Source organism: Apis cerana, linkage group LG4 (assembly GCF_029169275.1).
Source record: "Apis cerana isolate GH-2021 linkage group LG4, AcerK_1.0, whole genome shotgun sequence".
Lineage (NCBI taxonomy): Eukaryota > Metazoa > Arthropoda > Insecta > Hymenoptera > Apidae > Apis > Apis cerana.
In genome coordinates, this window is record NC_083855.1 from 2140931 (window position 1) to 2158719 (window position 17789).

Genomic DNA, 17789 nt, shown 5'->3' on the forward strand with positions numbered 1-17789 from the left:
AATTATTTAAAATTCTTTTCAATAAGCAAATAGTATACGCATTACTATTTTTGAATTCTATTTTTAAATTAAAAATTAATAAATTAAATAATTTAATATATTATGATAATTACATTATAATAAATTCTCTTTAAAATTAAATTAAAATTGATCTCCCAAAATAATAAGAATTATTGATTTATAATAAAATATAATTTCTCTATTAAAAATAAACTTTTGAAATGACATTTATATGCAATATAACTTAACTTTTAAATATTATAAAAGTTGTATATATAACCGACTATATAACAAAATTTAAATTTTTTACGTATCGATTCACTTTTTTGTATGTTCATTATTGGTTTATAAATTATTGTGCAAGAGACTTCTGAAAACGATATGTATCTAACCAAATATTTCTGCTTCGTGCCAATCCGTGCCCAGTCGGCGCATCTCGTGACAGTGCGCACAAATACGAGTTTTGTTACTAGAGGCCCGCGGATTTGTAACGAGAACAGTTTATTTCACGCGTACTACGGAACGAATCGTGAAATCGGTCAAATACACGCGAAGAAACAGGTGTCATTCGTTAATTCATTTGTAAAACGCTTCTACTTTCATCCAATCGACATTCAAGCATTACTTGAGCAAATCTTTTTTTATCTTATCTTAAAAAATTCTTTTTTTTTACTATTGATTCTAATATGATTTGATTTGATCCGATTTTCGTAATTACGATCTTATTCGATCTGATTTATAGTAATTCGTGAATTTCCATTGTGCAATCGATTGATTTCGAAGAATTGGAAAACACTTGCAAAATTTTCTTCGAATTTATCGTGTTCTTAATCAATCGGATAATCTTATTTAATCGTATCTTCAAAGCTCTTTTGAAATTCGAGTTTAAAAATATCAAAATAAAGAACTGATGTGAAGAAAGTGCATTGCAAAGAATTGAACAGGTAATGACTTTGAAACAATAATATAAAATTGAAGATGTGTGCATTATTTATGAAACAATTTGCATATGATTTTGATCGATTTTTATATAATAATTTAAATGAAGTAGAATTAAGTAGAAATGACAGATAAGCATGTGAAATCTATAATCATCGCATTTGATACAAGATAATACGATTATAGGAATAATATATATTATTATAATATTATCATGAAAATTTGATTTCAGTTCTTTTTATCGATTATTGAATTTTCTTCATCATGATTGTATACAATTTATGTAAGTAAACGCATATAAATTTAATCGAACTATATCTAAAAATTAAAATAAAGAATTATACATTATATATTATATTATTATAGAGCATCGGCCTATTAATATTTGAATCTAATTTAGAGACACACGTGAATTTATCCATATATAGTCAGCTAGTATTCAAAATATTTTATACGATTCACGTTATTTATCATGTATTTCAAATTTAACCTTGAAATACAATGACGAGAGGTATTATTTATAGGGATTTATACACATATTTATGCATGTATTTTGATGACTCGATGTGAAATTGAAATTGATAAAAACTTTTAATAACTTAAAAAAAATTGTTAGATTATTTTTTTGAAAGAAAAATATTCGATAGTTCTCATAGAATTGTTGCCATCGTTAATTAATATGATTTTTATATAAATCAATTAAATAATGATATATTTGATAATAAATGAAATATATATTTAATTTATCAAGAAATAAAGAAATATTATTTATTCTTCTGAAAAAAATAACATTACTTACTAACATTACTTCTGAAAAAAATAACATCTTAGTATAAATTATAGTAGTATAGTATATATAGAATCATTATAGACATTAATTACACTATTTAACAGTATTCATAAAAAAATTTATGAATAATTTTATAAATAATTTTAATAATGTTTATCTTTATATTTTTAGAATCATAATTGAATTGAAAAAGTCACACATACATATATATGCAAATATTTGTCGAAATGTTATTAATTATTATATAATTATAGAACAAAAATCTTATTTAATTCAAGTGAAAAGTGAATAATTTTTCAGTGTTTTAGAATCTCTTGTATAACAATAATATTTTTTTTATAATAATCTAACATAAAAACATCTAACATAAAAATACCTAACGTAACATTCAGTTCTAAGTACGTTACCTTAATCTACATTTTTCAATTTTATTAGCATTAAATTACATGTTTGAGCGGAAATTAATCGATAATTGATGGCTATACTGTTTCTTGATTATGAATGGAACTTTATGGAATCGAGTTACAATTCCGCAAGAGTCACTTTTCTGTATATTTTGCTCGATTTTAATATATTCTTCTTGTAATTTTTTCTATAAATCATGTATTGATTATAATTAAATAAGAATTATTCATTTAAAAATTTTTTCTATAAATTTTGCATTATAAATTTTGTATTATATTCTTATATCAAGAATTTTATTAATTTTATTAAATTAAGTTTTGTTTAAAATTTTATCATATGTTATCTTAATAAATAATAAGTAGTAGATTTTAGTAATACTATTCAAATATTTTATATTTAAATAAATGTTTCATAAAAAAATTTTCTAATTCTATTAAATTATTATATTATGTATAAAGATTTTCAATGTGTGAAAGATTTTTTATATATTGTCTCTTAAAAGAAATTAATAAAATTATCTGATATCTTATTTTAATCAATTAAAATTTAAATAAAAATTATTTGGAAATAATTTATTTATAATTAATACAAAATAAAATTACTTTTTTTATATAATTTCTAAAATAAAAATAATTAAATAGTTTAAAATATTTCACAATTTCAAATAATTTTTTATTTTCATTTTAAAAAACTCTAATAATCTCTTATTTAAATTTAATAATTGAAAATTCGTAATTAATAATGTAACTAGTAACGATTATTTAATATTTATAATATATACGATTCTTTTTTTATAAAAATAATCATCATAATCATTTTATTGATTGATGATTTATGCTTATATAATTTAGAAAAATTTGCTTTTGAAACATAGTAAATATAATAAGAAATACATAGTAAATATAATAATCAAATAAAACAACAAATATTTTAATTTATCGATTTATCAATTAATGTATGAAACATTTATAAAGAAATTCAAATCGATATTCGTATTTTGCATTTTAAATTAGATGTTTTTATATATTCAAATGATTCATTATAATACATGCAAAATATATAATAAAATGCATGAAAAAAAATTACTTTCTTTTTAATTTTTCTCAATGATTTTTGAATATATTCTAGAAATCAATATTTTGAATAACCTTTATACATGTAACTGGTAGTTTAGTTTTTGATATATATTTGTAAGATTACATCTATTATATTGAATTTCATTTAAATATCTCATTCATTTATTTGAGCGTATGATGTACGTAAGCATGCGAACATCATTTATTTTTTATTGATATGCAAACAGATTGTAATGATAGACAATTCATATAATAGAATATAATGAAATCATTCAATCAAAAAGATAGATTTTTATAAAGTATAATAATCTTGATGAAATATTTCAATCCTTATATCAAATTTAAACGTTCCGCAGAAATCATTATATTATTATTAATATTTATCCACCAACTTTTAGAATAATTTTAAAATAAAATATAAAATAATTTTTTTCCTTGAAATTATAATAATTTAGTATCATTACTACAGTTTTTATTATTGTAACAATTAATATTGTAATCATTGTAATTTCGATCGAAATATATATATCTTAAGCTCTCTATAGATAAATATTAAGTGCGATAATATTAACTTATCCATATATATTTTGAATATTAAATGATCATGATGAAATGGTATAATATATAAGAAATAATAGATAAGTAATTGCATACAACCCATAAACTGTCATAGATACATATGGATACATATAAATGAAATTCAATATGATAATAGTATTATTTTTTGTAAACATCTCGAAAATAAGGGGATACACAAAATCTTGTTCTCTTTGAGATATATCAAATTTATTGATGAAAATTCTATTTTTTTAATTATCATTAATTTTATTTTTCGATTAATCTTTATTGAAAAATACAAATTATATGTATATTATAGAAGAATTAAGGTTTACGTTTAATGTTTCGTTATAATTGTTGCCATCAAATCATTTTATATTGACTTCACTATAAGAACAATTTGACCATGAACCATGAATTCTCAACAATGAATATTTATTAAAGACAATGCTGTTGAAAATGGAATGTGAGCTATTACATTTCGAATTTATAAAATACAGTTATATCCTTGTATGTCATTTAATTATTTGCTTTGCAAATAATTGCAAATGTCTTTTAATATATTTCTTTTTTTATTGTTTGCTTTTCATAAAAAATAGGCTCAATGTCTAGTCTGGTTAAATATATAGATATCTCTTAAAACACAAAAAAATAATTTTATTTTATTTAAAAAATTTTGGAAATTATAAAATTAAATGTATTTTAATTTATATAGTATTTTAATTTATACAGTTGAATTATATTATATGATTACAAAAATTCCCGTTCTCTTTTATAAACACAGTCACATAACTTATTCTCATTTCTCATTTATTCCAATTTACACTTTAATTCTTGCACACTCATCTTTCCATGTTTATTCAAATTTTATATAAAGACAAACAATTTCTATGCTAAAAATAATACTGTTTTCTTCAATATAGTTGTCATAATTGAAATATTTGAATTCCAAAATATTTGAAAAACAATATTTCTTTCTTTCTTTGTTTTCTTTATTACTTCTAGATAGATATTTATATTATTATTTTTTTAATATCAAATGTATTAATAACATCTATAACATACTAATAACAAATATCAAATGTATTAATAACATAGCAATTTATTGAATATTTCAAATAAAATAAGCTCTCAAACATGATAATTGCGATTATTTTTGCTTTTTTTATAATTTTTTAAATTGTTTTTTTTTAACAGCATATTTCTAACTAAAACTTTCATCAAAATTTCAAAAAATAGAATAAAAAATCATTTCTGTTATTCGCATTATAATTTTTGCCTCTATATTATAATTAATTGTGATATATTTAATTGTGATATAATTGTGATTACTTTAGATTTCTTCTTTTTTCTTTCGTTTTTAAAAACTTACTATGTTTTGATTAATCATATTCGTTTAATTACATGATTGTGTGGATAAATCTGTAAAAAAAAATTGGTAAGAGAAGCTCCTGCTGGTCAATCAAGTTTAATCGTTCTTAATTAAATCTTTTATCGCCTTAATTATCATCGATGAATAATAAATCGTTTTTATTGATTCTAGAGAAAATTAATTCCTGTTTCTTGTTCAGAAATGATATATTTGTATGTAAAAAGCATTTTTATATATCGATATATAAAAATTATATATTTAATAGAATATAATAGAAAGATTTTTTATAAAATATTCTTTATATATAATTTAATGTTACTAATTTAAAAAATTAATATATATTTGCACGTGAATAATATTGTACTTTCTTAAAAAAAAAATAAGAATTATGTTACTAATTGATTTAATGTTATCGGAATAAGAATTTCTGAAAGCTATTAAATATTCTTTAAAACTATTTTACAATTCGAATATTTTATCAATTAAATTTTATAAATTTTTATTTCATTCATTGTGCAAACTTTCAAAAGCAAAAATTTCAAAATTTTTTTCAGCGTTTTTAAATATCCATTACTAAAATTCTAATGCCATTATTTTATTATATTAAGTTTAAAGTAAATTGTGCAGAATATTATTGAATGATAATTTTGAAATTATGAATCAAAAAAATTTTTCTATGTTTCTGATATTTTATTTTTATCGAATATATATTATTTTTATTATTATTTTTATTGAATAATTAAGTTTAGAATTTTATGTACACTCAAAATTTTAATATAAATTAGAAAAATACTTTATATATCTACAATTGATATCTATTATAAATATAATTTAAATGTATATATTTAGCTAACTTGTTTAAAATCAATGGAATAATATTTTCAGAACTTAAGACGCAGCAACATGCCATTTAAATCACTAAAGCTACAAAAATAATTAGATCATACTATTACGTCATAAGTTTCTGAGCACTTATTGGCAGACAGAGTATGTGTATATATATGTATATTCTCAAATACTAGGATCTATTCGTCTATTTGTACAATAATCTCTATTTAGATTATATACGAAACAGATACTATACTATACTATACTATACTACATATATTTCGTAATATCAGGTTTGCTAATATGATTAAAATCATTAAAGTCATTTCTATTGTACAATTTAAATCTGAATTATATTATATTATATTTTATTAAAATATAGAACGTCATTGAAATAAATTTTTATTTAAATAAATAATGATTTAAATAAATATTATTTAAATAAATAAGACATTTATCTTATTTACTATCTTTTTCTTTACTATTTTACCTTAAATAATTTTATTTCAATAATGATATATTCGAAACATTAATTATTTTAACATTTAATGTTTGTCTGTAGAGATTTAATTTTATTAAAAAAATATGAATATATATTTTTTGACAAAATAATTTTCTTATATATAATTTATATTAACATAATTTTAAAATTATTTTTCTAATATCTACGTAAAAATAATTAATATATTTTTCTTAAAAATAATTTATTTTTTCATCTAAAGATTTATTATTTTCTTTAAAAAAACTTTGATATTTAATAAGTTTTTTAAATATATATTTTTTTATAAATGTTGGTACAATTTATTTCTTACTTATTTCAAATAAAAATGATTTGCATGATTTATAAATTAAACTAAAAAAATAAAAGATGAAAATCAAAATTGATTTTCAATTTTTTAATTGATTTAATCTACTCCGAAATATAAATAATCATTGCTAATCTTCATAATCATATATGAATATTTTTAATTAATATTTTGAATGTCGTAATATTCTTTTATATATAAGATGTGTATAACAAGAAGAATTATCCAATGGAAAGATTTATTAATCAGATTTATAAATATCATTTCGATCGAGAATGTAATTTTTGCGTGAATATCTAATCGATTCTTAAGACCAAATAATGAACAAAATGGATGCTGATTGAAAAATAATGAGCTTCCGCCTTACGTAAAATAGAAGTTATTTCGTAAGAATCGAAGAACATTCCGAGTGAAATATTTAGTACACTACAAATATAATAGTAGATAATAGTAGAAATAACTATTTACTTGATTATATAATTATCTTGTATTAAAAAAAAAAATTAAAATTAAAAAGATTATAACATTTCATGAATTTATATGAAATTATGCATTACGAATCTATTAGAATACATTTATTTTATCAAAAAAATAAAAAAGAATGGAAATATAGATTATCTTAATGATTATTATCGAATATTTTATCAAATAAATTTATATATATTATATATTATATTATATATTATTTTATTCAATATATAATATAATATAACAGAGTAATATATGCAATATACATAGGAATACAAGAAATATATATATAATAATAATAAATAATGAAAGGTTAATATAATAACGTTTGATTATAATAATAATAATAATAAATTTTTTTTATATTTATTTGAAAAATGAAATCAGATGGGAAATTATTCTAAAAAAAAAAGAATTATGTTTTATGGATTAATATTTAAAAATTTATATATGTAATAACAAAGCTTAAAAAATTATATATATAATAAAGCTTCTTGTTTACACTAAAAATAATAGATTTTTTTATAAATAATAATGTTGTTCATCCAATACAATACACTTTCAAAAATAATGTTTGAGCAGTTGAATTAAATATATAAAGTATATAAAATATTTGTAAGACTATTATATAAATTATATATATTTATTATATATTCTTCAAAATCTAAGTAAACATAAACATAAACATAAATTAATATATAAAAATATATATATATATATAAATATTGATTGAAATTTTATTTCAATTAATGTATTTTTTAAGCAATTTCAGTTTAGAGATAGTACATGAAGACAAAAAAATATGAAAAAGATAATCAAATGATTAAAAAAAGAAATTAATTAAAATAAATGCAACAGTATAACAATGCAAAATAACTGAATAATATACATTTACTAACTATTATAATATATTACTATATAACTAGCTATACATTAACAATCATCACATTTATTATGTTCTTATCCTATATCGTTACTACATACAAAGATAAAACTGTTTAATTCTACTTATATTTAGCTTTGTTTAAAATAAATTTCAAACTCTGTATATTATAGTATTTATTATCTTATATAAAAAAATAAAAGAATCTAAAAAAGTATAAGAATTAAAAAAAAGAATATTTTTATATAAAAATACAAAATATTAAAAAAAAAATTATTATTCAAATCTTTTTAAAATGTATGAATAATTATCATACATTTTAAAGAAAGAATCAATTTGAATCAATTTGAAAAATTTCGGAAGATCAATCGACATGAAAGTATGATAAGGGAAAAAAGGCAGGAGGAAGAAGAAAAATGGATTGATAATGCTTATCATTGAAATTTTATATGGGACATCCTATAATACGGATGATATATGATATATGATATGTATGATATCATTAAGCATATATCAAACGTTATTTAACAATAAATGATTGTTTGTATTATTATATAAACACAATTTTATTAATAATTATATAACTAATAATATTTGGTTAAACAGCATTTGTATATGTATTTAATATTAGTGAAACTTTTAATTAATATTTTAAGAAATAATAATTGGTTGAAGTTAAAATTTTATATTTCGAGTCACACTACTTTCCTTCGCCAATATCCTACCAAATTTTGTATCGATCGACCGAAATTTTCTTTTTAATTAAAATATAAATTAATTTTTTAATTATTTAATTAATTTTTATAATCAGAATACAATAAATTATCTTTTACGAAAGAATTGTTTTTCCCTTAATCTATAGTTTATTTTTCCATAAAACATCAGCACAAAGGCAATTGACATCGCTTATTAAATATATTCTTATACAAGATCTTTTTACTTTTTAAGTTTCAAGATATATAGCACTAGTCGCATCGTTTCTTTTGTTCTACATTTTTTTTATTAAGTTTATCATTCTGCAACAATTTCTTTCCATATATTTTAAATAAAATATATTCATATATATATATATATATATATATATATGTTTTATATATATTATATGTTTCATATAATATATATATATGTTTCCATACAAAAATATATTAGAAAAGTTTGATATCAATTTGACATTTGTTTCATATTCTTTAAATATTTTTTGTGTTATATTAAAACAATTAATTAAAAAATACTGATTTAAAAAAAATCAATTTGAAAAGAAATTTATATATTTAAAATGATATTGAATATTTTTTTTATAAATGATAATTTTTTTTAATAAATATGTAACGATTTTTTGATCTTGTTTTATGTAAAAATAAAAAATAAGAAATATTTAATTTAATTTAATTCTGATTGGAAGAATTAAAAATTGGATATAAAAAAATTGTATTGTAAATTTTTATTTTTCTTTCCTTGTCATAGTTATTTGGAAAAAAATATAAAATTTAAAAAATAATAAAAATTTAAATTATAATAATTGAATTTTGCATTAAATGAAGCGAGATATAAAAATATATTGATTGTATTTTATAAAATTATAAAAAGATTATATATATAAGAAATAAATATTTTTAAAAAATTTGTAAAAAAGAAATATGAACTGTTTCATATAAATTGTTTCACTGTATCATGAAATATGAATTATGAAGAGAATCATAATCTAACATAAGATAATTTTATGAGTCATATCTGTAATAGATATCTATCGCGATATACAAAGCTTTGTGTTATGAATTAAAAATTTATAGAAAATATACATAGCGTACAATGATGTACAAATCTTCTTTACATATATATATTTTCAATAATTATTATATTCTTAATAATATTATATTAATAATATATTATTATACTTCTATAATAATTTTATTTTTCTCAAAAATAATATTTGTTAGAAAAGAAATATTTATTGTTATCCTTAATTTTGAATCAATTTGTGCAATAATGAAACGTAACGTTCCAATTTTCTTTATCGTAATAGAATTATGCTTTAATTGTAATTATTATTTATAAATCATAATAATATAGAGAAAATTATTCTCAAATTTTCCTTGTGAATTATTTAATATTTAATATTTTAATATTTAATATTATATTATAATATAATATAATATATAATATAATATATAGTTTAACATTATGTATAATATAATATTTAATATTTTCAATTTAACAATTAATTTATATCAAGATCGTAGGGATTAAACATATAAACCAAAATATATTGTTCATGAAATCTATATGATAATTATGATATCTAAAAATAAATAATTTTGTATGTAGTAATTCCATATAATTTATATTACAGAATATCTACAATGCATTACGAAAATATTGAAAAGAAATATATTTAATTTCAAAATTTTTATTTGAATGAAAATTTATATATATATGTAAAACATAATAGATTATATAAATTTTTTTATTAAAAAATTTCTTTGAGAGAATGAAATCAATTTCTAATTTTTATATTTTTGATTGGGAATTCTTTTTATCAAGGATGATATAATATTAAAATTTTGTATCTTTGAACATTTTATATCTTTTATCATTATAAAATTATATTTAAAAAAAAAACACTGAAATTTTGAATATTAAAATTTCTTAAATTAATATTCAATGAAAAAAATATATCATTATATTCTTCAACTCGCAAATTTTCATTAAAAATACTTCATTAAAAAACTTTTCATAAAATAAAGAATTATAAAATTTAAAAAATTCAAAAAGTTTATAAAACTTTTAATAAAATTTTATAATTATATAAAATATTTAGAATATAATGAAGAAGTATATAATGAATGTATATGAATATAATTTAACAAAATATATCATTTTAAAAAAATGAAATCAACGCTCAAAACATTTCAATATATTTTCAATAAACAAAAAATTTCAATATATTTTTCAGTTTTTAAATTAATATTGTAATGACAAAACAAAATATGACAAAAAATATATAATTTTAAATTTTTAAATATTCAAAATACTCTATTATTTTCGATAAAAAGAAACTTGAAACAAAATATAAAATTTATTCATTATTAATTCAAAATATGAAAAAATGTTCAAATTTTAAAAATTTCATTTGTTTTTAACAAATTTTCGAGAAAAAAAATGCGTAACTTATTTCGCTTTAATTTATTATATATATAAACTTTCATTCGAAAATAAAATTTTCCTAAATTTGATCCCTTTAAAATAGTGTTCAAATAAATATTTTCATGAAATATTATATGATTGATAAGCGATATCATTTAACATTCAGTCAGATGTCTGGCTCAGTCTTTCATAGTTATTAGTTGGCGTATGGTGAAATTTTACAGTAATAGATCGATTTCACATAAATACTTATTTCATAATATTGATTACGAAAAAATATATCGTACGTTTCTTAAATAATTTATTGTGAAGAAAAAAAAAAGAATATTTCATTCATTAATATTGATCAAGATTAATCTTAATAAATTTTTCGAATAATATATTTATAGATTGAAAATTATAAAGACGTAAATTAGTTTATTGTTATTTTTTTATAAAATTGAATTTCACATTTATTTTGGAGTTAATTGACAATAATATTTTTAAAATTGAAAAACTTAAGTAATCTATTTTTCATTTTTTATAATATTTTACTTTTTTTTATAATATTTTTATTAAAGTTATAAAAATAAAAATTATTTCTCGAAATAAATTCTCATAAAGAATATTCTCATAAAGAATAATTCTATTAAGAATAATTACGAAAGAAAAAAAAATTTCTATTATTAATTCTTATTACAGAATTTATTTTTTAATGTTCCAAATGCCATTAACTCGACATCATCTTCAAAAGAAATTAGGATGCAAGGACGAAAGTTGATGAAGACTGAAGACCAATCTCTATAAAATTAAAATTTTTAGACAAATTCATGAAAGGAGAAATGAAAATATCTCCAAATAAGGAACGAATATCGCCCATCATGTATCAAGGACTAGAAGATGATTCCAAGAAGAATAATTTAAAAAATCGTAGATTGGCAGAAATAGATGATTTTTTAACGGCTGATGGAAGTTATCGTAGTAGCGAGACGGAATATGTGCCTCATATCTCATGGTCAAACCTGATAGGATTACTTTTTGTACACATAGGTGGTTTGTACGGATTTTACCTCATCTTTGTTGAAGCTAAGCTCTCTACTACGTTATGGAGTAAGTATATTTAAAATAAATATTTCCAATATTGCCATAAAAAAATTCATAAAATTTTAAAAATAAAGCATTCGTAGAAATTAACAATGAGTTGAGATTGAAATTGAAAAGATATATTTTATTAATAAGATATTAGAACATTTATGTTATTGATAACTGATTATTAATTATATTAGTTACTGATATTATTATTAATAAAGTATTATATAGAAATGAAAGGAAAATTTGGATGAAATATATTTTTAAGTTACTTTTTGATCCAGTCAGAAATTAAAATGATCAATTCCATTTTTTTTAATTCTAATTTTATTTTAGTAAATACTATTTAATTTTCAATTAATTAATTTCATGTAATTGAAATTAAAATTCAATAATCTCAAAAAAAAAAATAAATGAAAATTTAAAAGAAAATTTTCAGATTTAATTAATTTTTATTAAATTTTCCAATCAATTTAGAATTAGAATATTGTTCTCATTTTCATATTGTTCTCAATTGACCATTAATTTTTATATGTTTCGTGGATATCAATATTTTATATGTAATTTAAATAGATAATTGAATGAATTACAAAGATAATTATCAATAAACCAAATTTGTTCTTCATTTTTCAGAAATTAATTCATATGATTCATATTAATAAAAAAAGAATATATTTCATTGCTATATAAAATATTTCCTCTTTGAGATTATAAAGAATTTTTAATTTGGAAAAAATTTAATAATCAAATTTTTATGTATAAGCAAAATAATAATTTCATTAATATTTCATTAAAATTATAATAAAAATTCGATGTAATTTATATGCTATTAAATTATGTTATTAATATCTTAAAATATTATGTTATAAATATTATAGTATAATTAATTAATTAAATTTCTTTGTATATATATATATTTATTTATTTATTTATTGAATGAATTATAAATATATATATATTAAATTTTTTTAAAATATATATATATATTTTTATACATATAATGCTTAATATATCAAACAACATTAATGATTGCATTTATTTATATTATTTAAAATAATTTTGTCATGAAATTTATTGAAATTATAAATACATATTATTCTATTGCAGTGTTTATTACTACTTATACTACCGGATTCGGCATAACTGCAGGAGTACATCGATTGTGGTCTCATAGGGCATACAAAGCAAAATGGCCACTTCGATTACTTCTAATATTCCTCTTTACCATAACTGGACAAGTATATGATTTTCTTTATTACAATTTAATCAATATCTACAAAATTACTTTTAAACAAATAATTTTAAAAAATTAAATTTTTTTAATAATTTCTAAAAAATTAATTTCTAGAAATAATATAAAAATTAATATATAAAAGAATTCAAATTTTATATTTAAAATATGAAATATAAATCTTTTTCATTAATTTTAAAATTTAAAATTATTAATATAATATAATCTTTTTTACAAAATTTCTAGAAAATTTATTTATTTTTATTTTTCAAAATAATATGTAAAGATTTTTTGAAATGTAAAATATGAATCTCTTTTATTAAAATTTAAAAGTTTCATTAATAAATATGTGTAAATCTTGTCTATAGAAAGATGTATACAGATGGGCATTGGATCATAGAGTGCATCATAAATATAGTGAAACTGACGCAGATCCTCATAACGTTAAAAGAGGTTTTTTCTTCGCACACGTAGGATGGCTTTTTATAACTCCGCATCCCGATGTTGTCTCGAAACGAAAGGCAGTGGATATGAGTGATTTGGAGGCCGATCGACTTGTCATGTGGCAGAAAAGGTGGCGTTTCAATCAATAAAAAACTATATTTATCAAATAATGTCATAAGTTTTAACAAAGATATATTCAATTTTAGATATTACATTCTTTTATTCCCTCTTTTAACTATCGGACTTCCAGTTATCGTGCCTTGGTATTTTTGGTCAGAATCAATTTGGACATCTTTCTGGGTGAATTTTAATTGTCGTTTCTGTATTACTCTCAACATAGCCTTTTTTGTAAACAGCGTGGCTCACATGTGGGGTCAACGACCTTATGACAAGTGAGTTATCAACTTTTAATTTTTTGTTGAATTACAAATAATAATATGCTAAATATAATAATAATAATAATAATAAACAATACAAAAATAAATATCAACAATGGCAAATATCTGATTTACAATTATAAATCATAAAAATTCATACATAATTATTAATTCAAGTTTTTACAATAATTAAAATAACATTGATTAATTATAATTAATATAATTATATATTTTCATAACCAATAATAAAAATTATTACGAAATAATCATTAAAAAATTCTAGTTGAAACTCTGCTTTAATGATATTCTTTTCATAAGTATATTTGTATAAGTATTTATGAAAGAAAAACTACTTATATATTTTATATACTGTTCGAATCTATTATTTATTCTATATCTTATAAAAGAAGCAATAAAATATTACATAAACAAATTTTAATTATTTCTTTATAACAGAAATAGTTACATGTACAAAATAATTTAACAATTTATTTAAAATTTATTTTATATTACTAATAATTATTTAAAACAATGACAGAATCATTAACACTGTATATATAAAGTTAAAAAAAAATGTTGATTAATTAAAATGAATATATGCTAATATAATAATTCTCTTTTTATCTTTAATATTGTATTAATTCATATATTTTATCAATATTATTTTCATTGTTCTAAATATAAAAATTAATTATATGTTGATTAATTAATATATTCTCAACATTACATTATTCTTAAATGATAGATTCATTAATTTTTATATGAAATATTAATAATAAATAATAAAATAAAAATAATGATTTCGAAAAATGTTATTAAAAACAATTATGTATTATTAATATAATACATAAACTAAAATTAAACGAAAGAAATGAAATAAAAGAAAAATATTTATTTTTATTAAGGCATTGAAATTTAAGCCTAAAGTCAATACGGATGAAAATAAGATTAATTTTAAAAAATTATGGTCACCAATTGACATGAAAATTTAGAGAAATAATAGGACCAGAGAACTAAAATTTTAGAGAACTAAAATTAAACGAAAGAAATGAAATGAAAGAAAAATATTTATTTTTATTAAGGCATTGAAATTTAAATCTAAAATCAATACGGATGAAAGTAAGATTAATTTTAAAAAATTATAGTCACCAATTGATATAAAATTTAGAGAAATAATAGGAAAGATAATCTTAAACCAAAATTTTAGCTATAAATATTTACTAATTTCTGATATATAATTTTTTATAATAATAATATCTGATATATAATTTATTATAAATTGAAAATGTACAGATATTAATAATACAATAAATATTGCCTATATAAATATCACGAATACAACAGTCTTTACTATAATAATCATTCAAAATCATTAAAAATAATAGTAAAAATAAAAGAATAATAATAAAAAAATTTATTTGTTCCAGATACATATCTTCAGTGGAAAATACGATGCTTTCCATTGCTGCTCTAGGTGAGGGTTGGCATAATTTCCATCATGTTTTTCCTTGGGATTACAAGACTGGAGAATTGGGCAATTACACGTTCAACTTGACTACAGGCTTCATCGATACTTTCGCACGCTTCGGTTGGGCTTATGATCGAAAATACGTATCTCCAGCAATGGTGCGTCGAAGAGCAAAGAGATCTGGTGATGGCAGTCATATTTGGGGTTATGGGGACTCTGATATTCCAGCTGAAGATCTCCAAGAATTGGAACTAATGGATAAAATCAAACAATGATTGTATTTTTTTAATGATGGAATAAAAAATTAATGTAGTATTCTTTTGATTTTCGTGAAAAATTTTGCGAAATATATATTTATATTAAATGAATTGAAACAAATTTATAAAATATGTATGAATTATCGATCATTTTCATTTGATTTATTTTCTCGTTCGATAAATCATTGATTAATTAATTTCAGAAATATGAATTTCAGTATTCTTGACTTATAATTAAAAAATTCATAGATGTCTCAATTTTTTTCTCAAAAAATTTGTGGTAGTTCTCATTTAGAAAGAACTTACATGTAAATACTTTATTAAGTTTATTATTTAATTGATCAAATAATTAAGATTAATTATTTTTATGTAACATAAAATGTGTATAAAATAAATAATCTTTATTTTCGAAGAGAAAAATAGTGAGATTATATTTTGTTATTTTATATTATATATATATTTTTGTTTTGATAAATGAACTTATTTTTCTCCTTTACAAATTTCTATTTAAGTTTATTACTTACAAAAATTAATAATATGAAATGGTTTCATTGATATATTACATAATTATTTTATATTAATATTATATAATATATAATTGCCGTAAATGATAAGAAAATTTAAAAATTAATGATAAAGTTACAATACCATACTTATGATAAAAATTTTTAGAAATTTGATTAACTTATCGATCAGTTCATTTTAATTCAATTAAAATATGTTATTATAATAAATATGTTACTATAATCGACATTTTTCATCCGTTTATCTCTACCAAAATCTATTTTCTTTTACAAATTTTCATTTTATTTTATTCATTTTCTACATAGATTATATTTACAAAAAAAAATTAGATTTTTTTCTAAAAGATATATCGATGATTCATTGATTTAATATATTTTATTTAATATAAAATTTTAGTTTTGAATATTTATTATTTTCAAAATATTAACGAAAAATTATATATTGAACATATTAATATAATTATATATCTATATAATAATTATATAATCATCTTTGCTGTAAAAATTGTTATCAAATAATCTCGATATTTATATGTATATAGAGTGTTCTATATAAAATTTTCAATCGTTTTTATGAAAAATTACAAATATATCATAAAAACTATTTTTAAATTTTAAGTTAATATCTATTATAGAATTGTTTTTATTCGAAAGACATACATTATAAAAATATATAAATTGATTTTTGTTTGTTTGTAAAGAGCATTATTTTTGGCATTTGATAAGTCAAATATGTTTAATTTCTTGAGAATGAGTGATTGTAGATAGAACTCTACAATCAAATATCAAATTTTATAGCTAGATATTGACTCAAAAATGAAAATTATGATAGAAAAGACTATGAGAAGTATTAATATTATTTCGATTAATATATAAAATATTTGTATACAGATGAAATTTTCAATATATAATATCGAAAGTTTTTAGTATTCGAAATTAATATTTTAAATCTAAAATCTAAGACATTAGATTCATCCGAATTTTATGTGGCCTTTTGAACTGTAATCTTATTATGATAATCGTTGAATTTTGTATTTTGTTAAGATTTGATATAATGCAGTTTGCATTTTATAATTGTAATTATAAATTTTATGAATATTGTTTGTAATAAGTGACAAATAGTTCTCATAAACACAAATCTATCAATTTTT

General features: G+C 18.7%; 1 protein-coding gene across 16 annotated transcripts; it reads left to right on the plus strand.

Moving 5' to 3' along the window:
* Positions 1 to 397: 397 nt before the first annotated feature.
* LOC108000082 (acyl-CoA Delta-9 desaturase) lies at positions 398 to 16534 on the plus strand. Of its 16 annotated transcripts, XM_062073520.1 has the most exons (8): positions 477 to 944; positions 1172 to 1222; positions 12071 to 12358; positions 13445 to 13575; positions 13937 to 14142; positions 14219 to 14404; positions 15817 to 15863; positions 15951 to 16534. In XM_062073520.1, the coding sequence occupies exons 2-8, from the start codon at positions 1204 to 1206 to the stop codon at positions 16130 to 16132; spliced, it is 1059 nt and encodes a 352-aa protein (XP_061929504.1). In that variant the 5' UTR covers positions 477 to 944; positions 1172 to 1203; the 3' UTR covers positions 16133 to 16534. The 16 variants fall into 16 exon arrangements, with proteins under 16 accessions (XP_061929502.1, XP_061929503.1, XP_061929505.1 ...); XM_062073521.1 differs by lacking the exon at positions 1172 to 1222 and having other exon boundaries at positions 430 to 944; positions 11951 to 12358; XM_062073510.1 differs by having other exon boundaries at positions 454 to 944; positions 15817 to 16534.
* Positions 16535 to 17789: the final 1255 nt, after the last annotated feature.